Raw genomic sequence first — 23,327 nt, 5'->3', positions numbered from 1 at the left:
AATGGCTGTCTGATCTAGGCCCAACGCTTATGTACTGTACTAGAGCAGGCTCAGAGACATCAAACCAGGACACAGCATGCTAAGGCAAGGACTGGATCCCTGCTTTATATTTGGAGTCTTATGCTTCTGCAGCACTCCCCAATCCCTTGACAGGTCCTCTGCCATCTCCAACAAATGGGGGTGAATGATGGTGACCATAAATGCCTTTGTAAAGAGATTCTAGATCAGAGGTCTACAACCTGCGGCTCTCCAGATGTTCATGGACTACAAATCCCATCACCCCCGCTAGCATGGCCAATTGGCAGGGGCTGATGGCAATTGTAGTCCATGAACATCTGGAGAGTCGCAGGTTGCAGACCCCTGTTCTAGATGCACACTTGATGGTGCTGGTGGAAGGTGAGAACTGGTTCATGGTACTGGGGTACCTGGTACCTTCTCCTTCAACAGGTCCTTCCCTGGAGAGGGTTGCCAGCTTTCTATGAGAAACCTGCCTTTTATTGGGCACTTTTGCACATGCAGAATAATGCACTTTCAATCCACTTTCACAATTGTTTGCAGGCAGATTTTGCTATTTCGCACAGTAAAATCTAGCTGCAAAGTGGATTGAAAGTGCATTATTCCGCATGTGCAAAAGTCTCCATTATTTATTTATTTACTTATTTATAAACCACCCTTTTTCAAATAAGTTAAGCTCAGGGCAGTGAACAACAATATATCCACATGTATTTATACAATATTAAAAACTAGTTACTTAATACTTAAAAATGACACTCAGAAGAGAAGAATTTGGATTTATGCCTGGCCTTTTTCTCCTGTAAGCAATCTCAAGGAAGCTTACAAGCTCCTTTCCCTTCCTCTCCCCACAACAGACACTTTGTGAGGGAGATGGGACTGACAGAGTTCTGAGAGAACTCTGACTAGAACCAAGGTTGCCCAGCAGGCTTCATGTGGAGGAGAAGAGAAACCATTCACCAGATAAAGAGTCCGCTGCTTATATGGAGGAATGGAGAATCAAACCTGGTTCTCCAGATTAGAGTCCACCTGTTCTTAACCACTTCATCAATCAGGATTCTCTTTACACTGTTCAGCCTCCCAGGGGAGTCATCTCCTATGGGGAGAGGGAGGAGCCAGCAGGAAGAGGAACATTCCAAAAGAATCCCGCAGTGGAGGTCAATTGATATAAAGCCATTGCCGTCTCCAACCGTAGGTGTCATGGCCAGCCCTTCGACCCCTCCTCCTGACACCTTGCCTAACATTCAGGGGACATTCTATGGGTTTGAAAGCCCCTCACACACTGTCCACTACTTCTTCACCAGCAGTGGAGGGGCGTTCCTCAGCTTTGACAGTGAGTTGGAGGAGTCAGCTGTCAGTAAAGAGGCATCAGGTCATCTGGATTTGCCTATAGAACAGTTGGCCAATTGGCCATGCTGGTAGGGGCTGATGGGAATTGTAGTTCCTGAACATCTGGAGAGCAGAAGGTTCCCTACCCCTGCTATAGAAGATCAGCCTGCTGCACCAGTTTGACACAGAAGCATCTCTCAGTACTGACAGCCTGGTGCCAGGACCATCTTACTGGCCCTCCAGCAATACTGTCCTCTCTCAGAGCTCACCATCAGCGCACTGGGCAAGTCCTCCCTCTGGTCTAGCCCATCTTCCGCCTTGGAGCAACGCCGCTAGAGACTGTGCTCGGAGCTGCCCAAGTGCCGAAGAGCAGCCAGACGACCAGCTCGCCGACTGAAAGTGGCTCTCAGGAGCAAGACCGAGGGGGAAAAACCTGCCGATCCAATCCCCGCCCTCGCCAGTTGTCAAAGCTCACACCTCCTCTTTGGCTCAGATATTCTGAGATTATTTCTTCTTTTTAAAAACCAAAAGAAAACTTCTAGCTTTGACGGCTACATCATCAACCTTCATTAGGATATTTATTGGCTCTCTTTTTCACCCTAGGACAGTGGTGGCGAACCTTTGGCACTCCAGATGTTATGGACTACAATTCCCATCAGCCTTTGTGGTGAACCTTTGGCACTCCAGATGCCAATTGGCCATGCTGGCAAAGGCTGATGGGAATTGTAGTCCATAACATCTGGAGTGCCAAAGGTTCGCCACCACGGCCCTAGGAGGATCCAAAGCAGTAACAAGCAATACAAAAATAAAAAGCCCACATTAACTGCCACAAAAAAACCTGAAAGTCTTCAGCTTAAAGCAAGCGGTGCCTGTTGAAGTCTCAGAAATCGGGGAAAGAAGGTGCTTAAAAAGGGTTTCCAAATAATCAGGAAAAGGATGCTTCAGATCCCAGCACAGAAACAAAGATGCGCAAAACATACAAAAGTGTATATTCTGCACCAGCTCAGCAATCACAGAATCTTGGCACAGAAAAATGTTAGCAGCTTGATAGAAAAACTTTAAAAAATACTACAAAAACACCAAGTAGATACCCAACTCCATTTGTAATCTGTTTATGACATCCAGAGACAAGTGAACAGAAATAAGATGCAAGGGAATTTATTTTTTATTTACCTCAGGAAGTGCTTCATTTTGGCAGCTGTGTTCTTCAGTTATCAGCAACTGTCCTCAAGTAGTCACAGGCAAATCTTCTTCCTTCAGAATTTATGCTGTGAAAGCAAGAGGAATACACATGGTAAAGGAGGAGTACGGTCCATTGGTTCACTTACCGTGAAGGGGCCTTCTCTTGGAGGCTCGGGGCATCTTGGTGGGTGATTTTCCACCCCAACTCAGGGAGGCAGGAAACCGAATTTCGTCACTTCCTGTCCAGGCTTGGCATCCATTTTACCCAGTATTTTTCCTGCCTAGACAGGGAGTGCACGGAATTCTTGGTCTCTGGTACCTAATTCCTGGCTATCTTTCTTTCCTTTTCATCTCCTGTCCAGTTTTGTTCCCCTTGTTGTCCTCTTTCTGTTTCCCTCCTACATCTGCGTTTGTCTTTTGTGAGTAGATTGGAATTGTAGTTTTTAGAGGTAGTTAGGACCCTCCCTCAGGGAATCCTTCCCGCCTAAAAGATGGCCGACAGTCGATGCCCAAATATAATTTCTTGAGCTTTTCATACATTTAAAAAAACCAGCATCAACAACAAAAAATGCACTTAAGTACAAAAGACTGAGACACATTCAACACTTGCAAAAGAATAGGGGGTGGTTTAGAAATGTTCCAGCAGCATTCAAACATAACCCCTTTTTGTTCTGGGACAAGCTCTGGAGAAAAGAAAGCATTCTGCAACTTTTAAAAAAGTATTTCAATTTGATTAGTGAAAAGCAAGTCGCAGACAGCGTTAACTGGCTGATTCTCTGTTACTACAACTGGAACACATTTCAACCATTCCCTGGAGCAATTTTACAGCTGTACTGAAAATGTTCGTTTTCTTTTTTAACGAAGTGAAGAATTACCATATGATGTGCTTTTTTTAAAAAAATGAAAACTCGCAGTGAAGCATGAGGAAAGAGATGGCGCAGGAAGTTAGGTAGTGTTTAACCTACTTCTGTGTGTCTGCACAAGGCAACACTTAAAAAACACCCCCAATGACTAAGGGGAACATGATAGCAGTTTATAAAATTCTACATGGAACAGAGAAAGTGGACAGAGAGAATTGTGGCTCACTGACAGATCAGTCACTTTGAATGCGGAAAGTCCCAGGTTCATTTCTCAGTATCTCCAATTAAAAGGTGCAAATACGAAGTGATGTGAAAGACCTCTACCTGATAACCTGAAGAGCGGCTACCAAAGTAGACAATACTAATCTTAAAGGACTAAGGATTTGACTCAGTGTAAGACAGATGAATATATTCCTATTTTTTTCTCTTTTTCTCATAATGGCAGGACTCAAGGGCACCTAATGAAATCAATGGACAGACTCAGAACAAAAATAGAAGGTGCTTCTGTAATCTACGAATAATTAAATTGTGGAATTGGAAGTCAGTGGCCATTCTGATGACCACTAGAATACATGGCTTTGAAAGGGGATTAGACAGATTTATGGAGGGGAAGGTCCATCAACGGCTAGCCGTGATCTGTAAAAGGAACTTCCACATCCAGACACAATAAACCTCTGAATGCTAGTACCAGGAAGTGACATCAAAAGAAGACCTTGGCTTCCACGCTTTGTTGCCTCTACCTTGGGCTAGTTCTTTGGAGCTCTCTCAGCCCCATCCACCTCACAGGGTGTTTGTTTTGAGGGGGGGGGGGAGGAAAAAGAGAGTGTAAGCCCCTTTGAGTCTCCTTCAGGAGAGAAAGAGGGGATATAGATTCAAACTCCTCCTCCTCCCTTCTTCTCCTTCTCCAAGTCTTGCAGGACCATAAAAGCTACCTGGTAGGTGGCCCTTTCTGGTCTGGCTAAGAGAGATCTCCAGTCCAGCTTGGGGTAGAAAGCAGCCCACTGCATCTGAGCTGGACACAGCGACTCTCAGCCATTTTTAAAAGGCAAGATTTGCTGATAGTGGTTGGATGCACTATAAATACTTTTAAAATCAAAGCACCATGTTAAATTCTGCACAGAATAATGGTTTTGACAAAGACTGTGCTTAAAATGAATTGCAATGCTCGTAGTCATTCGGGACTATTTTTCTACTGCGGAAGCACGCTACTTTCTCTTCCTCCACATCACAACTGACAGCACTTTATGTGGAAAACAGTATAGCCTTTATATAAGTTAATACAGGCTTAGTCTAAACTCAATATACAGGTAACACAAGTAATGCAAATGTTATAAATATATTATACTAATATAAGTGATTTTCTAAATGCTACCACAAAATGTTACATCTGTACTACCATGCTTCTCCGAAAAATAAGACAGTGTCTTATATTAATTTTTGCTCCCAAAGATGCGCTATGTCTTATTTTCAGGGGATGTCTTATTTTTCCCCTCCACAGCTGCATGCTCTGGTGTTCTGTTCGACGGGCATGCTTCCAAACAAAAACTTTGCTACGTCTTACTTTCGGGGGATGTTTTATATTTAGCACTTCAGCAAAACCTCTACTACATCTTATTCTCAGGGGATGTCTTATTTTCGGAGAAACAGGGTAGTACTTGCTTCAGATGTGGCTTGTAGAATAGATTCACACAGTGGCAAGTCTTGGGTATCTGCCAGAAATTCTTTCACCTCTCCTTGAGCCTGATTTGTGATTCAAATCTCAGTTCAAGGGCGGGAAATCTCCATATCTTTTTTTAAATAGATCTGAAGCAAATCTATCACTGAATCTGTTTTTAAAATATGTGACATTGAATATGCATGAAAGAATAGATCAGTGTGAAGGGTTTGGGGGAGGGAGGACTCTCCTTCATCAATACTAGTATCAACCAATTTGCTGGATCAGGCTTTCCTAAAACTTGCCTCGCTGGTAGAAGTTAACCTTAACTTTGCAAGATCAAAGCGCCTCTGATCTTAGCCTTGATGCAACAAGGTTGTTTGATCAACACTGAAAAAGGCTCAGCTGTGGTATCCACTCTGCATGTGTCAACTTTCCTTTTAAGTATGAGGATAGGGTGGCCCTTTTAAATGATAAAAACCTGTGCTTTGAAGCAGCGGGAGGAGGAAATGAGTCTACAAACAGTTTTATGGAAGTCTTACAAAGCTGCCCTGCATTGAAGAAGAAGAAGAAGAGTTTGGATTTATACCTCACCTTTCTCTCCTGTAAGGAGACTCTTCAGGGATCTTTGTGGAGATGCTGGGCAACCTTGATATACATCCTACACTTCTAAAGATGAGGTTGCCAGCTATGGCTAGTTTATTGCTACATGGCGGGATAGATGGCCTTCAGTGGAAGACCGTTATTTTTTTTCAGGATGGAATGTTGGCCTAAGGGTGCCCTGGGTCTTATAACCATACTAAGTTCCTCACCTCCAAATGCCAAAAGCCCACCTTTTTGTTAACACTTAGTATGCCATTTTCTGTAAGGGACTTCACCTGTAATATCATGTAAAAGGTGTTGATAATGTGATGAAATGTGGTGTACCTGCAGGAAATTGTGCCCTCCCCCAAAAAAAACTGAGGCAGGAAGGCAGAGGGTGGTGTGTGGGGGTGCACAAGGAGGCTGCCACAGAGCCAGTGGCAGAGTCCTGAAGTATGCCTCCGAGCCTGCCCGCCCACTCAGACTTATGCAGTCCAATACAGTTGATTGCTCCTGGGGGGCAAGGGGAAACCAATTAAATCCACCCACACGTGACACTTTAAAGTGGCACCTGGGCATCCACCCGCTCTGTTTCCTCTAAGTATGCCATTGCTCCCATGGTAGCCATTTTGTGATGCCACCCACTAAGCATACCCAAAATTCGTGTCCACATACTTAACAAAGGTTATAGACCTCGGGTCTACTGTACTTGCATGGATCATCATTTGTCTAATGTAGTATGTTGGGTTATGTAAATTTTCCCCAGATCTACCTGAAATCACTGGGGTGTTGCCCAGCTCCACCTAAAATCCCCACTCCTACCCTCCAGCTGGGTGACCTTGGGCTAGTCACAGTTCTTCAGAACTCTCTCAGCCCCACCTACCTCACAAGGTGTCTGTTGTGGGGAGAGGAAGGGAAAGGAGCTTGTAAGCCCCTCTGAATCCCTTACAGGAGAGAAAGGCGGAGTATAAAGCCAAACTCCTCTTCTCTTATTCTAAAAGACCCCAAATCAAGCCAGCATGTAGGTCCGTGGAAGCTATCAGGTGACCACTTCATATTCACTTAAGACTGTCCTATCAGCTTTCACATGCAGTGTAAAAGGGAAAGTCAGTCTTTCCCTACACCCCACTGACAAAATATGGTGAAAGCCACCATGCAAACCTAATACGTCAGCTAGTTCAAGTGCAATCCTTTTATCCTGCCTGGAGCCCTGCTGTTTTCCCCTCTCCCTTTAAACCATCAGTGAGTGCATTAATTGCAGTGTCACCTGCAAACAGGAAGAGAGCAAGCCACCCAAAGGCAGCTTTCATCCTGGACCTCACCTGAAAAAACAGGTAAGCCCAAAGAAAGAAAGAAAAAGCCTTTCGTTAGCATTGCTTTTGACTGCTGGAATCCTGCTGCCATCCCCTGAATTCAGCTGTAATTGCTACTGACTGCAGGGACACCAGCTCCAGGATGACAGAAAAAGAATAACAGCAAGTCAATTCATTAATGAACTCAGCAGGCAAGGTTCCAACACTTCCTGAATACACTTTTGATGTTTCCTGCATTAACAGCAAGGCAGGGTGGGTGGAAAGGGGGAGAGAAAATAACAGGGGAAGGAGAGCAAGCCATCGTTCTTCTCCAACACAACTGCGCCCCCAAAGCAAAAACAACCATGTACACCTTGGCACATAGCACTGTGCAAAGAAACTCATTCAGCAGGCTGAAACTGTAATCCTACGTGTGGCTACTCGAGTTTGAGCTAAACAAAATCTGGCTGTTGTGGGTTTTCCAGGCTGTGTGGCCATGGTCTGGTACTTTTGACTCCTAACAGCTCATCTGCATCTATGATGGCATCTTCAGATGCATGTCAATGCATGTGTTTCCCACATCCTGCGCTGTAGACACCAGATGCAGGTAGAAACGATTGGGAGCAAAAAACTTGGCTTCAAGTGACCATAGCCAGAAACCCTATTCCAGAAAGAGAGAGCCATAGGGTGCAGTGGGATTTGAAACAGAGCAGGTGCACTCTAATCTGAAGAACTGGGTTTGATTCCTTGCTCTGCTACTTGTGCTGTGGAGTCTTATCTGGGGAATTAGGTTAGCTTGTGCACTCCCAACACATGAAGCCGGCAGGGTGACCTTGGGCTAGTCACAGTTCTTCTGAGTTCTCTCAGCTCCACCCACCTCACAGGGTGCTTGTTGTGAGCGGGGAAGAGAGAGGAGATTGTAAGCCTTTCAAGTCTCCTTCCAGGAGAGAAAGGGGGGATATAAATCCAAATTCCTCTTCTTTTTCGCCTGTTGATTCAAGCCATGAAAACCTTTGACAATGCACCAAACAAAATCAATAGGGTTTGGCTGTAATAATTCTGCACAGGATTACTATGCCCATGCAGCTCGATCACCCACAGATACAGTATAGTTGATCACTGATCCATCAATCTTCCAAATGTGTGTTCTACATCTGCCTGCCATGATGGGACTGGAGACAATTTTGGCCTTTGATCAGAGGGGAAAAAAAACACCAAAAAACAAACAAACAAACAAACACCAGACAGCTTCTTTCCAATTTCAACCCCCTGAAACAGTATGACTTTTGGAGCCCGTTTGCAAGAAGCAGCTGTGTGGCTCTACAATGAATCTTAACATCAAAATTAACAAGCAGACTTGTGGCACCTTACAGACTAGTTCCACAAGGTTCTTGTTTATTTCTGCTGCAACACCCTTAAAATTGGCTACCAGTTCTGTTTTTAAGGCCTGATGTTGCTCATTTGGGCTATAATGGTGTCTTGACTGACCATAATAATACTACACTCACCGGGTGTGTGTGTGTATGTGTGTGCGCGCACGCGCAAATCCAACATTCCTGCATTCAGTATTGCTGAACCTGAAGTCTGGCATGCAGGAGGTCAGAGCTCCTGTTTCGCTTGTGAGGGTAACAATACAAATCTAAATGTGGTCAATTACAAGGAAGCACACTGTAAGCCAATGACAAAGGAGTTCTTTATTATCTTTTGTGCCTTAATCTAGGGCTTGGCTACACCGTTTTGGACAGGTTTTCAGTACATCTCCAACTGTGAAACTAGAATGCTACTATGCACCCGCTTGATTCTCCTACATGGTTCCCTCCTTAGCTCAACTGGCAAACTAGTAAAAGCTATTTTATGTTTATCTCCCTTCTTTCCCCTTTTCACCACATTCCTGGGGCTATATCAACATCATATCTTTCCTCTGAAATCTCCAGTGACATATATAAAAAGTAACCCGTAAACAGAATCAGAAAACAACAAGTTTGTTCTTTGCACAGGTGGTCCAGGGGGGAAAATTGGCTCTGGAAAAGGGTCAGCTTCTGTGCCCAGTCAACCCTGAGAGTGACTTAGCCAGGTGCTTGACTTGCACTGTGCTGGCCACTGAACCATAGGGAAGAAGACGCTGAGTTGGATTTATACCCCACCTTTCTCTCCTGAAAGGCGTCTCAGAGCAGCTTGCAAGCTCCTTTCCCTTCCTCTCCCCACAACAGACACCTGGTGAGGTAAATGAGGCTGAGAGAGTTGCGAAAAACTGTGACTAGACCAAGGTCACCCAGCAGGCTGCATGTGAAGGAGCAGGGAAACAAGGTCAGTTCACCAGATAAGAATCTACCGCTCAGGAGGAGGAGTGGGGAATCACTCGATTCTCCAGACTAGAGTCCACCTCTCTTAACCTCACATGCTGGAAGGAGTTTCATTGGCCAGGGTCTATCAGCCCCAGCTTAAAAAAACCACTTCAGCATGCCACTGCATCAACAGACCAGCTTTTGCATAAAGAGTTTGACCCCAAAATGAAATTCAAAACACATACCTGACCATCTCTATTTCTTTACTGTCATGAAACCAATGTGTTATCAAGAAGAAGAGTTTGGATTTATATCCCCCCTTCCTCTCCTGTAAGAGACTCAAAGGGGCTTACAAACTCCTCTCCCTTCCCCCCTCACAACAAACACCCTGTGAGGTGGGTGGGGCTGAGAGAGCTCCGAGAAGCTGTGACTAGCCCAAGGTCACCCAGCTGGCATGTGTGGGAGTGTACAGGCTAATCTGAATTCCCCAGATAAGCCTCCACAGCTCAGCTGACAGGCGGGGGAATCAAACCCGGTTCCTCCAGATTAGAATGCACCTGCTCTTAACCACTTTCCCAGCCCTGCAAGGGAACCTTGGTGCGTAGGGAGGTTAAGAAACTCCCATCTCCTTCTAATCTGGAGGAACCCGGTTTGATTCCCAGCTCCTACCAGCCTGGAGTTGTGGAGGCTTCCCCATCTCAGAAAGTCCAAGACAAAACCATGCACCCACACCCAAAATGCCAGCCTAAAGGGTGACTTCTCAGGCTAGTCAGTCTGGCACCTCCCGGAAACTCTCAGCCCCACCTACTTCACAGGGTGTTGTCGAGAGATATCAAGAGATTGTGAAGCCCCTTTTTGAGATCCTCCTGCAAGAGGATATAAAATCAAACCTCTCTCTTCTTCTTCTACTGCAAGAAACCTTTAACGTCCAGTTAGGCTGACTACTTGTGCCTGCCCTCTGAAATGTCTCTAGGTTCTGCTTCTGTCCAGTAAAATCTGCTGAAATTGTATTCTTTTTTCCCTGAAGTAACCTTGTGTAAAATGACAGGATGTCCACTGCGCTTGCTGTTCCACAGAGAGTTGGCATTGTGGTAAGTTGCATTTCTATCAGTGTCTCAAGCCCCCTCTCTACGCCCTTGCTTCAGCTGCAAGATGGATGGTGACCAGGGACCGGGCAGTTTTTGTGGTGGGGCCTCACCTTTGCAACACCCTCCAGCTTGCCTGATGCCTACTTTACTTTCTTTTAGGTGCCACGTTGAAAAAAAAATCAGCTCACTCAGGTTTTGAGTTTTTATTTTGCTAACTTTTTGCTGGCCAGCTTCTGTTTTATGGATAGTTTTTATTCTGGATATATCCAATGACTCGGTTTTTTTGCATTGTGGTTATTAATCATAAGCCACTTCAACCAGGACTCTGAGGAGTCAACCTAAAAATATCCTAAATATATAAATATTCCAAATAAATTAATCTATTAATAAAATATCCTAAATAAACAAATCTATTATTGTATTGTCGAAGGCTTTCACTGCCAGAATCACTGAGGTGCTGTTTGGTTTCCGGGCTGTATGGCCATGTTCTAGCAGCATTCTCTCCTGATGTTTCGCCTGCATCTGTGGCTGGCATCTTCAGAGGATCCTCTGAAGATGCCAGCCACAGGAAAATGCTAATGCAACCACAACCAGGCTCCTTTAAATCTATTAATGTAACTTAGTACATGCAAATTTTGTCCACATACCGAGTCAGCCATGTTGTTTACCGACATGGGCAGCAACGCTCCATGGGTTCATTCAGAATGGATCTTTCACATCACCTATCACCTGCCTCCCACTCTTTACAAATGGAGACTGAATCTGGAACCTTTCGCATGCAAAGCAGTAGAGGATCCATTTGGTTGCAGAAGGTCCCAGGTTCTATTTCTGCGATTTCCACCACGAAGGATCAAGTAGTAGGCAGTGTGAAAGAGCTCTATGGGATACTCCTGGGAGATGCTGCCAGTTGGAAGTGGTAGCAGGGTGTAAACAGACATGTGGATAAGGGGGAACCAGTGGACATTGTCTACTTGGATTTCCAAAAGGCTTTTGACAAAGTTCCTCACCAGAGACTGTTGAGAAAACTCAGCAATGAAGGAATAAGACGGGAAGTCCTCCTATGGATTAAAAACTGGTTGAGGAACAGGAAACAAAGGGTGGGTGTAAATGGGAAGTTCTCACAATGGAGAGATGTAGGGAGTGGTGTCCCCCAAGGATCCGTTTTGGGACCAGTGCTCTTTAACTTATTCATAAATGACCTGGAAGTAGGGGTGGGTAGTGTGGTGGCCAAGTTTGCAGATGATCCCAAATTATGTAGGGTGGTGAGAACCACAAAGGATTGCGAAGAGCTCCAAGCGGACCTTGATAAATTAGGTGAGTGGGCTCAGAAATGGTAAATGCAGTTCAATGTAGATAAATGTAAAAATTGATGGCATAGGGGCAAAATCCAAACTTCACATACGCTACAGAGGGTCAGTGCTATCAGTCCACCAGACCAGGGAAAAGGGATTTGAAGTCGCCAAGTTGATAGTTCCATGGGAATGTCAACTCAATGCATGGCAGCTGTGAAAAGGCAAACTCTATGCTGGGGATCATTAGGAAAGGGAGTTGATAATAACACTGCAAGGATTTTGTCATGCTCTTTATATAAAGCAGTGAATGCGAGCCTTGGAGATACTGTGTTCAGTTCTGGTCGCACATCTCCAAAAAAGGATATCAAAGAGATAGAAAAAGAAGTGCAGAGAAAGGGGCAACAAGGATGATTGAAGGATTGGAGCACCTTCCTTATGAGGAAGAGGCTGCAGCGCTTTGGGACTCTTTAGTTTGGAGAGAGGAGTCACCTGAGGGGGATATGAGTTGAAGTCTATACAAAGGAAATTATGCATAGGGGTAGAAATGTTGACAGAGAGAAATTTTCCTCCTCTTTCTCACAATACTAGAACCAGGGGGGCATTCATTGAAAAATGCTGGGGAAGAATTAGGACTAATAAAAGGAAACACTTCTTCACGCAACGTGTGATTGGTGTTTGGAATATGCTGCCACAGGAGGTGGTGATGGCCACTAACCTGGATAGCTTTAAAAAGGGCTTGGACAGATTTATGGAGGCTACCAATCTTGATCCTCCTTGATCTCAGATTGCAAATGCCTTAGCAGACCAGGTGCTCAGGAGCAGCAGCAGCAGCAGAAGGCCATTGCTTTCACATCCTGCATGTGAGCTCCCAAAGGCACCTGGTGGGCCAGTGCGAGTAGCAGAATGCTGGACTAGATGGACTCTGGTCTGATCCAGCAGGCTAGTTCTTATGTTCTTATGACAATACTGACCTTGATAGGCCAACTGTCACTCAATATGGAGCAGCTTCATGCACCCTCATGTCTTCAGCAATTGCCGGAGGGGGGAACAACAGCAGAGTGGAAATTAATCTATTCCTTCCCTGCTCCTGAGTTTCCCAAAGGCATCTGGCTGGCCATAGGGAGAAACAGAGTGTTGGTTCAAACAGACCTTTAATCATACCTGAAGGGCTCTTCTTATTTCCTCAACAGTTCTAGATTTCCTCAGCAGTACTTATTTCCTCAGCAGTATTAAGGCAACAAAGCCTCCCAAAGATTCAAACAAATATCATACCAACTGTTTTTGAAGGGTCAGGAATCTTAGCTGCCAACAATATTCACAGGCAATATTCTTTACTAGGGGGCCCGGCCACGCTTCACTGTGGCTGAGGGCAGTGAGGTCTGAAAGGAAGGGAGGAGGAAGGGGAGAGGCGTAACGGCCGTGTCGGACCGTTTGGGTGGGAACACTCTTCCTTCCTCTCCCTGTGAGTTTTTGGAGCCGTTGGTGTGGCTGGGAGTACCTCCTCGTTCCCCGACGGGGGCCGGCTTGGTTGTTCCTAATGCCCCTCCGCACAAGCGGGTTGCCACTGGCAGGCCACGCAGGGAAGATATGAGGGAAGCGAGAGATTGCGGACCTCCCTATTTAACTTAACTGTTCTTAACCAGTCTGTGGCTTTGCTGCGGCTCACTGTGGGGAGGTAGGCAGGGAAGGGAGGAGGAAGGGGAGAGGCGTGCCAGCTTTTCCAAAGGCTCCGGCTTGGAACTCTCCTCCTTCCTGTCCCGGTGTGTTTCTGGGGGATTCCAGCAGCAGGCGGGTTCGCCTGGCGTGTGCGCTGCTGAAGGCGGCCAAGCCACGCCCCCCAGCACGGCGGCCCCTCATTGGTCCGCTGCGGGTTTGGGGAAACGTGCCTTTTAGCGGGCTCTGGTGTGACCTGTGAGCCTGGTGAAGATTTGAAAACATGCCCGCAATGGGAAGCCATGCCGTGTCCAAATTTGGGGGAGATCTGTCCAGCCGTTTCCGCATTAGGGCGTGAGTAACAAACTCATGGTTAGCTTTTTATATAGAGAGATAGCACCAATTGAGGTGTCCATGAAACATGAAGAAGCAGTCCAAATTTGGCCTTGCACCCACTGTTCATTACCTCAGAACCTGACTGGGTTTAGATACAGTGTGATGTCATGGTTTATTATAACTACGGATAAATTACCATATGGATCTGAAAGGATCACTCAGCTCCATGTTTGCCTCAACAAATGCTGTATTCACTGTCTTTCCACACAAAGACCCAATCAATTCTTGTCAAGCATCCCACACTACATGTGGGCAAAAGCAGGACTTGGGGATAAGTCAAGATTTCCAAAATCACACCATGGCAGCACAACTAAACCTGTTCTTGAACTGAGCTCCATTTCTCCCCAGCCCCAGGGCTGTATTTGATTTATTTGTTCAATTAATGTATACCCTGCCTTTCTCCCCAATGGGGACCCAAAGTGGCTCACAACATTTTCCTCTCCTCCATATTATCTTCACAGCAACCCTGCGAGGTAAGGCCCAAAGTCATCCAGCAAGCTTCCATGGCGCGAAAGGGGATTGAACCCAAAACTTTCAGATACTAATCTAACACTCTTAACACTACACTGTGTTGGCTCTTCTGAATTTCTTAACACTTGTCTTTGACTAACTAAAGTATTATGTAAATTCTGCTTAACAACAATCATTCAAGTATTGACAGAAATATCCACACACTGGAGAAAAAACCTAAGTAACTCTAATGTAGTCTCAAGTAAGTTACCAATAACCTAATCCAAGTAACTGTTCTTCCTTCTCCTCTCATTTCTTTTTTTAAATAAAAATATTTATTAAGTTTTAAAATTGATAACATAGCATCTGAATTAACATCATTCAAAAACATTCTAAATCATATTCAGGTATTATATAAGGTCAATCAGGTTAAGTTATTCTGCTTGTAATGAATTGTATCTCTGTCTAAACTATTTATTAACTCCTGACTATGCATGTTATACAATTCAAACCAAATATTAAAATAGAATAATAAAAATTAACAAAATATAAAGCTAAGAAGAACTAAAATATACAGGGGAAGGTAGAATGACGTTTCTCCCCCTACCCTCTTGTACTAATTTTTTTGGTTTACTTCCTACCTTCTCCTCTCATTTCTGATTAAATACTCCCAAACAAACTTTACAAAAATTGCCTTTCGAATTCCTAGGGAAATCAAAAGCTGAAAAGACATGAATCAATGAATCAACAAACTTGTAAAGCATACATTACATTTGTTAAGCATATATTAAAACTAAACTTGTAAAGCATACATTAAAAAACCATCGATTCATGGCATATCAATTATTGCAAGTCAATGAGGTACAGTTGTTAGAAAGTCAGATTAGAAACCTGAGGAGACCCGGGTTCAAAGAGCTCCTTGGGTAACCTGAGGTCAGCCATCTTTTCTCAGCCTAATCCGCCTCAAAGAATTGTTGTGAGGGTAAAATTTATATGAATGGCAGTGGAAACATTACACATGCCCACCTTCCTCCCAGCAGATCAGAGAACACCAAATAAAGAATAGTCTTTTGTTAAACACAGTTAGATTGATAAATGGCTGCATTATCGACAATCTAACCCTGCAAAAAAGGCTCAGGAACCTTATGAGGCGTTTCAGAAGCCTCCTGGATCTTAAAACATTTCTCGAAGGAATCAAGAACCAGATGCGCTTTTATCAGCCTACTATTCTACATCCCATTTTCCCTTAAATTAGAAGCTGAGCAGGGGAGAATTGATTATAATGCATCAGCACAGTTCTGACAGGTGAAAGTGACATTTTTCCATTATGAGAAAATATGGTCACAGCCCCTGGCCATCAGCCAGGTGGGGAATTTGCTACTGATTTGAGTGCAGAACTTCATATTTTAACTAGTGAGAGGAATAGGGACAATCTCTGGCTTCAGAGCCACACAAACTTTGGCCCCTTCCGCACACGCAAAATAATGCGTTTTCAAACCACTTTCACAACTGTTTGCAAGTGGATTTTGCCATTCCGCACAGCTTCAAAGAGCACTGAAAGCAGTTTGAAAGTGCATTATTCTGCATGTGCAGAATGAGCTTTTGAGAGAAGAGGAAGAAGAGTTTCGATTTATATCCCCCCCTTTCTCTCCTGCAGGAGATTCAAAGGGGCCTACTAACTCCTTTCCCTTCTCCCCTCACAACAAACAACCTGTGAGGTAGGTGGGGCTGAGAGAGCTCCGAAGAACTGTGACTAGCCTAAGGTCACCCAGCTGGCGTGTGTGGGAGTGCACAGGCTAATCTGAATTCCCCAGATAAGCTTCCACAGCTCAGGCGGCAGAGCGGGGAATCAAACCCGGTTCCTCCAGATTAGAGAACATCTGCTCTTAACCACTATGCCACTGCTGCTCCTCTTTATAGACCTTTTCTCTCCCTGCAGGTCCTCTGTGTGTGCTTGAAGGGGAGGTCAGGGGTCATCAGCAACCACCATTACGACTGGGCTGCCAGGCTCAGCTAAAATTTGAGAACTAGTTACTGAAGCTGTAAAATTGGTAAAGCGTGATCAAAAACCCAGAAAAAAGAAATTTCAAAAAAAGAAAAGGGAAGGGGGGTTAACAAGGGGCATGAATGACAGGCACACCAAAGTGATCTTGTTCAGTGTTTTATAGAACCCTCTGCGGCGCATGACAGCAAGAGTCAAGCCACAATGCGCTGATGAAAAGTGAGCTGCAGTAATCATAACCCACAGGACTGTACTCAAAGGTTAGGCGGTCTGTGAATTACTGCACTCTTCCAGTGGGAAGCACTAATTATGGAGCACAGTCAGTCCCTCTGTTGACTGCTGATCTCTAAGAGACAGCCAGTGAATAACACGTTGTAGCTTTTTCCTGTCATGACGGATAGCTGTGGGAAGAGTGTCTGAAAAGCACTTCTCGGACAGGAGATCAGCAAAGCTTTCTGAATGGCTGCACCACGCAGGGTGGGTGAGCTCTGTTAATATTGAGATGAGAAACAGCTCCCCCCACTCCGCCCCAAATTTCAAAATCTCCATGATGGCTGCCTCAGAAGATGCCATCAATTCTGATCTTGCCTCATTTCAGGGCACTGAGCTATCCTGCTGCTTCTCAGAATGAGTTCAAGGAGGAACAGGCCCCTTCTCCCCAATTTCACTGAATAGGAGCAGATGCTCCAGATGGTGAAATGGTGGCAATTGGAATCCACAATCCCCCTACGCAGCTGTGAGCCAGCATGGTGTACAGTTAGGAGAGGGGGACTCTATTCTGAAGAAACGGGTTTGATTCTTTCCTCCTACTCTACACAATACCTGCTGTGTGACCTTGGCCCAGTCATGGGCTCCTTCTGCACATGCAGAATAATGCACTTTCAATGCACTTCGCAGCTGTGCAAATTAGCAAAATCCACTTGCAAACAATTGTGAAAGTGGACTGACAACGCATTATTCGGCGTGTGCGGAAGGGGCCACAGTGCTCTTAATCCACGCAGATTCAGGCAATGTTAAGTCACCTCCAAACATCTCCTGCCTTGAAAACTCTACAAATCAGCTGTGACTTGATGGCATTCCCACCACCTGCAGCTGAAGCCTCCTAGCTGTTCTCATCTTAAAGTTCTGAAGTCCACCTTCATCTTGTATGCAAACTATTTTATGGGCCAACAGTGCTGAAATATGGATAAACTATGGTTATTCAAGACAGGCGCATTCTGTTTTGTCAAAACATACTTCCATAACACTGGATGAAAGAAAAGCCAAGGGAGGGGAGTTAAGCACACCCTTCCCCTGTACCACATCTCCCTTGAAAATCATCCCTTAGTTTCCCCATTTCGCACCTCTCTCACTGAGACCCAGAGGTGTAGCAAGGGGGGAAATCGCCCTGTACACTGGTGCGTCCTCCGCCCCCGTCCCGGAACGCCCTCAACACATCCCCACAGGGGTGCACGCCCAGTGGTGGGATCCAAAAATTTTAGTAACAGGTTCCCATGGTGGTGGGATTCAAACTGTGGCGTAGCGCCAACGGGGCTGGGCATGGCACGACGGGGGCGTGGCTGGGCATTCTGGGGCGGGGCATTCCTGGGCGGGGCTGTGGAAAGGACGCAGCCGCTGCGCTGGTCCTTGGGCGAGAAACGAATGCACGCAGGCGCAGGCTGCCACGGAGGCCGGTGCACCTCCTGCTAGACTGCTTCAAGTTCTGCGCGCTACTGCTGAGAGGAGGGGCGTAACTAAGGCAAAAATCATGTGGCAAAATCACCAATTAGTAACCCCCTCTCGGCACACACAAATAATTAGTAACCTACTCTCGGGAACCTGCTGGATCCCACCACTGTGTGTGCCCAGTGCGTTGTGCCCCCTTGCCCCGCCTCTGCTGAGACCCACATTTCTATTTTAATTAGAACACTTATACCCCTCCTTTCCTCGTCGTCCAATAATAGTTTAAAAACTTTGCCATAAAACCCAGAATAAAATAACAGACCCCAAATTTCTTCCTCCCCACTCCCCTCTCCTTAAAAGATGTCTACCATTCGAACCATGATGGAAAAGATCTTAGTCAGTACCAGACAGGGGTGAGATAGTCAACAGATGGCTCCCAGGAGGGCACAGTAGTTGATCACAGTGGTCTAAGGAAGGCCATGCTCCTCCCAGTATTCCTAGATTTGGGTTTCCTGCCAAAGGTGTAGTTCCAACCTCCACCCTAGATTCTCCCTCAAATATCTGGCATGTTAAACCTGATGCAGGATTTTGAGAAATACCAAACATGGGCATCTCTAATTGTCATTATCAATTCACATTTCTGCTAGCATGCAAGATCATGCCAAGAAACTGATTTTAGATTACCTGTTTAAGACACCAGCCACCAGCTGGAGCTATGTGTATATCAGCACTCTGCTGCTGTCCCTCTCCCCAAGAAGAGAGTGAAAACAAAAGCAGAAAAAGGAAAATAACCCAGTATAACACCACCTCGCCATTCCGAAGACAGAACAAAGCACGGTTGTCAGTTCTGTCAGACCCAACAGGTTAGGCTCCTCAGGCAAACCCAACTGAGAAAAGATACCTTGCCATTCAACAGACTCTTCAGCTCAGCAAGAGATACTTCAGTTGCATGGATTATGGTTTATGTAATCTTTTCTCAATGGAACGTTCCAGCATTCTGTCTAGGGTAAAAAAAATCAAACAATCACAACTACTCAATGGAGATTATGGAAATTGTAGGCGAGCTCACAATAGTAATCGAGTCCCCACGAAGACGAAACAACCTCCAGGCTATTTTACTAATAACAGAGCACTGATCACCTTCAGATGGACAACCAATAAACTCATATTTTCCAAAAATGGGGGGTGGGGAAATGAGTTAGAGAATTGGAATAATAAAATTGGAAACCACAGGTCAAAGATCCTTTTGACTGTACACATGTTACGTTCTTATCACATGAACATATGGAAACATATAATCTGAGCCAAAAATCATGAGCAAATGAAACTCCAAAAGCCACAAGCGTCTCATTCATTTCCATCAGAAGGCTGTGTTATTGGAAGCTTAAAAGCAGATCATCCTTCCAGAAAATTACTCAAAATATAAAGAGGTTATCAAGCTAGAAGACAGCATCTTTTTGTATCATTGCTCGGCTGATACAAGTTATTTATCACTGCACAGAAGACAGACAAGCAGCCTGACGTTGCTCGCATATTTATTAGAAGAAGGTTTTTGGTGTAATGGAATCAGACAACAGTCAAGTGATGTAGAACAGTCACCCTGACATTCCCCACCTTAGCTGTTTTTGCAGACTAACCAAAAACTAAGAACTATCCATCTACTACGTCTGTAAATATTTGGAAAGGGGATAATAAGACAACTGTAGTGCAACAGCAGCTCCTCCAGATTCTCATGTTTTGTTTCCCACTCAAAGGTATTTTTTTTGTAAATACTTGCTGGGCAAGACAATAAGTAGCAACCATGCAGGTGAATGTTTTTAATCCTTTAGCCTCCTTTACATTCAATAGTATTTGTTACCCAAATTGGAACTGTCTGACCTACTAGGATTCCTTGTCTACAGCTGTGTTAACCATTACATCCCTATTCAATTTTTTTAAAGAAACAGAGTGAGCTAGAATTGCTGCCCAGCCAGCAGCCGTAACTGGGTTAACCATTCATCTCCCAATTCAATTAAACCGCTAATAGCTTGGAGGCATGCCTGTGAAACATACATTTTGGTCTCCTCTTTTTCCTCTCCTCCTAGATGATCTCAGCCATTCATCGCTCCAACCCAGGCTAGGCCACCAAGTGTTGCTTTCCTCTTACAATTGCTTTTATGACCTCGATCTCCACCATACTGTCTCCTCCATTCATGCTCAGATATGACATACACACACTGCAGTGCAAGGCACCTGGATACAAGCCCAGAACTGGTTAACAAAACCCATCTCCAAGCATGGTGGGCTTTTCAAAGGTATTTCTTTCACTCATCCTGCTGGGAGCAATACATCTCCACGACCATTCTTCATGAGAAAAAAATCAGCGGGAGCTCACCTACTCCAAAATATCACAGGCTGATCCACATGCCACATCAACAGATTTAAACACACTTACATGCAATCCCAGGTCAGGCTATATAAGATTGCAGCTTTAATCACAAGGACTTCCACAGGACCAAAGCCTGTCACACGTTGCACACTCAGAATAGAGTCGCATGGAGTAATAAAGCCAGGCTTACTCTTCTGTGACCATGTTAAAGAACGTGCAACCCAGTTGCAACCCTGGGCAATGTTACCGAGAGGTAAACATCACTAAACCAACCAAGTAAAGACAAACAGGCTCAGGTAAGCACAGCTACTGGCTCCCAAATATTTCAGTCTCACAGAACTGGGGACCCATTCAACCCATCCAGCTAGCTCACAGAACAAAACTCAAGAAGCACTTTAGAAACAAACATCCGTGTGCTTCAGCCAGCCTCCCCGAGTCACCTTTTTGCTCCAAACCAACATTAGAAAAACAGGCCTGGCATAAGTCTAATGCAGCACTTACTTATTTTCTTGCAGTATTTCAAGACCATTTCTCTCAGCCATAAAGGCGCTCCAGGCAATTCACAACACACACACGTGAAAATATTATGGAATTGCTAGGAATAACTGTGTTCATTATTGCATTGGGGAAGCTGGGGAAGGGGAGGGGGGCAATGGGACACCTTCCCATCAAAAGAGAATTTCAGAGGCATACGTCAGTTAGTGTGCTGTAAGAAAAAAACACAGCAAAACACCCCATGAGACCCTCAAAATAACTGGATTTACTGGTGCACCATTCTGCTGCTTTTGTGTCGTGTCAAAGCATTATCAAAGTGACATTTTCCAATTGACAGCTTTATCAAGCCTGATTTTAAATCAGCCTACATTTAATCTGGAAACTGCCCTAAGGACCTAGTGTAGCAAAATGGCAGGTGCATATACGTGTGTGTGTATTAAGTGTGTGGGAATATCTATACAAACACACACGCATATAACAAGAGACAATTGTACTGTTGTATAAGCATTCAAGACTAGAACCTATAGTACACAATGTCAGCATTGAAGGTGCCATAAACCTCTGGATCGTTTCACCCAGGAATCCTATCTGAGTTATTCCCCCCCCCCCAAAAAAAAACCCCCAGCAAGTTATGCAAGAAAGGGAACCCTCTTTTCGACCACCGCTTACCTTCCCCGGTTCCTTTATTTTCCTCCCTCCGTGCGAGAGCCACCAGGATTGATCCCAGCCAAGGTGGCCGAAAGGACCCCCCCCCCCCCAATTGCAACAGCTGCACTCGGCAAGCGACCAAGGACGGATCAATTCAAACAGACGCCCACCCCTTCCCAGCGGGGCGTCAGGCACGGCGGCCGCCCCCAGCCACAATCAATCGCCGCGACTTCCCATCTGCTCGCTGGGCTAGGCAGCTGGTGGCGCTGGGTGCAAGGCCAGTGCCGAGTCCCGGGAACTCGCGCCGCTCTCCATGATTAATTGATTGCCCGTCGCTAGGCGACCCGCGCCGGGCTTTGCTGCTTTCCCGGTGCAGGCTCAGCCATTGCAAGTAAAGGTCGCGTGCCTACAAATGCAGCCACGGGAGGGGATAGAGGCGAAATTAGGGGCGACGCAGTGTGTTTATTCAACATGCAAAAAAAAAAGCAAAGGGGGTTAAGGAGGGGGGACTCTCCCGGGTGGAGTTCGTAGGCGCCAACACCCCCACCCGCGGGCATCTTGTTGCAACCAAAAAAAGACGGCGGTGTGTGCAAAAGGAGAGCGTCCTTCCTCCCACGTCCGCCTGACCGCCTGCTTGCTTACTCACCTCGCTTGGCTATCACAGTCCCATCGCGCCGCAGAGCCGCAAGGCACCTGCCAGCGTCCCTTCTCTCGAACAAGGGCGGCGGGACCCCGAAGGCGCGGTGGAAATCTGGGTCACCGCAGGGATCAAGGAAAGGGAAACGAGGAGGGAGAAGCGGCCGCGGGGCAGCGCGCGCGGAAGGAGAGGCAGGCGCTGCGCCCTGGGGAGGCGAGGCGAGGCGCAGCTTCAGGGGATGCTGAGTGGAGAATGGGCCGCTTTGCCCTCTGCTGGTGAGAACCCAGCACTGCCAGAGCAACACAGAGGCCCCTTCTGCACATGCAGAATAATGCACTTTAAATCCACTTTCAATGTACTTTGCAGCTGGATTTTGCTGTGCGAAATAGCAAAACCCACTTGAAAACAATTGTGAAAATGGTTTGAAAGCGTGTTATTCTGCATGTGCAGAAGAGGCCAGGGATGCAGAATCTGCAGCCTACATGGGGTAGAAGAAGGGCCTTTCCCCACTTAACTTAAGCCCCGCGCTACTCTCCTCAAGTAGTGCGGGGTCCCGGGGCACTCCCCACGACAGGGGTGGCGACAGTGCAGCCGCCCCGATGCTGCCACTGCCGTGCCCCCTCAGCGCGCGGCATCCCTGGCGCTCTTGTAAAGGGCGCCTTTTGATGACCTCGCACAGAGCGTGGGGGCGTGGGGATGCCCGGGCGCACGGCATGGGGGGATCCGGGTGAGTGGGGAAATACCCGAAGAGGAAGAAGAGCTTTGTTTTTTCTCCCCCTGTTTTGTTTGATTCCCCACTCCTCCATATGAGTGGTGGATGCTAATCTGGTGAACCAAGTTGGTTTCCTCCCTCCTCCACATGAAGCCTGTTGAGTGACCTTGGACTAGTCACAGTTCTTTCAGAACTCTCTCCACCCCACCTTCCTCACAAGGTGTCTGTTGTAGGGAAAGGAAGAGAAGGAGTTTTCAAGCTGCTTTGAGACTCCTTGCAGTTGAGAACAGCAAGGTATAAGCCAAAGGAGAAAAGCAGGGTATAAATCCAAAGTCATCTTTTGTCCACCTTCAAGGACTCTCAAAGCGGCTTGCAATTGCTTTCCCTTCCCCACAACAGACACCTGTGAGGTAGGTGGGACAGAGTTAGTTCTGAGAGAATTGTGACTGGCGCAAGGTCGCCCAGCAGGCTTCATGTGGAGGAGAGGAGAATGAAATCCCATTTTCCAAATTAGAATCCACTGCTCTTAACCACTACTCCACGCTGGCTCTCGCATTTGGACCAGGGTCCAAACAACCTGAGCTGGTGTTTGGAGTCCAAGTTGACCACCTTGGCCAAGTCAAGAAGCACTTCTGCCTTTGGCTATCTACATAAGAGATGAACAACCTCTACAAGAAATGAATAGGGCAACACAGTACAGTTAATTCCTTGTCTATTTTATCATCCCT

The 23,327-nt window shown here is 45.9% G+C and overlaps 1 protein-coding gene across 4 annotated transcripts in view; it reads right to left on the bottom strand.

Annotated features, from left to right (window-relative positions):
- Nucleotides 1-22,127, bottom strand: part of ELMOD1 (ELMO domain containing 1) — a 61,171-nt gene extending 39,044 nt beyond the window's left edge. For 2 of the 4 annotated variants that reach the window (XM_048493437.1, XM_048493441.1), the window contains exons 1-2: nucleotides 21,897-22,127; nucleotides 2,515-2,609 (exon numbers count right to left, since the gene is read on the bottom strand). In XM_048493437.1, coding sequence (XP_048349394.1) covers nucleotides 2,515-2,531 — 17 coding nt within the window. In that variant the 5' untranslated portion in view covers nucleotides 2,532-2,609; nucleotides 21,897-22,127. Of the gene's footprint in view, nucleotides 1-2,514; nucleotides 2,610-18,423; nucleotides 18,654-21,271; nucleotides 21,528-21,896 lie in introns of those variants that run through there. The other 2 variants (XM_048493439.1, XM_048493440.1) reach the window with 2 other exon arrangements.
- Between the last annotated feature and the right edge of the window lie 1,200 nt (nucleotides 22,128-23,327).

Source organism: Sphaerodactylus townsendi, linkage group LG04 (genome assembly GCF_021028975.2).
Source record: "Sphaerodactylus townsendi isolate TG3544 linkage group LG04, MPM_Stown_v2.3, whole genome shotgun sequence".
Lineage (NCBI taxonomy): Eukaryota > Metazoa > Chordata > Lepidosauria > Squamata > Sphaerodactylidae > Sphaerodactylus > Sphaerodactylus townsendi.
This window is presented reverse-complemented; position numbering and strand designations above follow the sequence as displayed.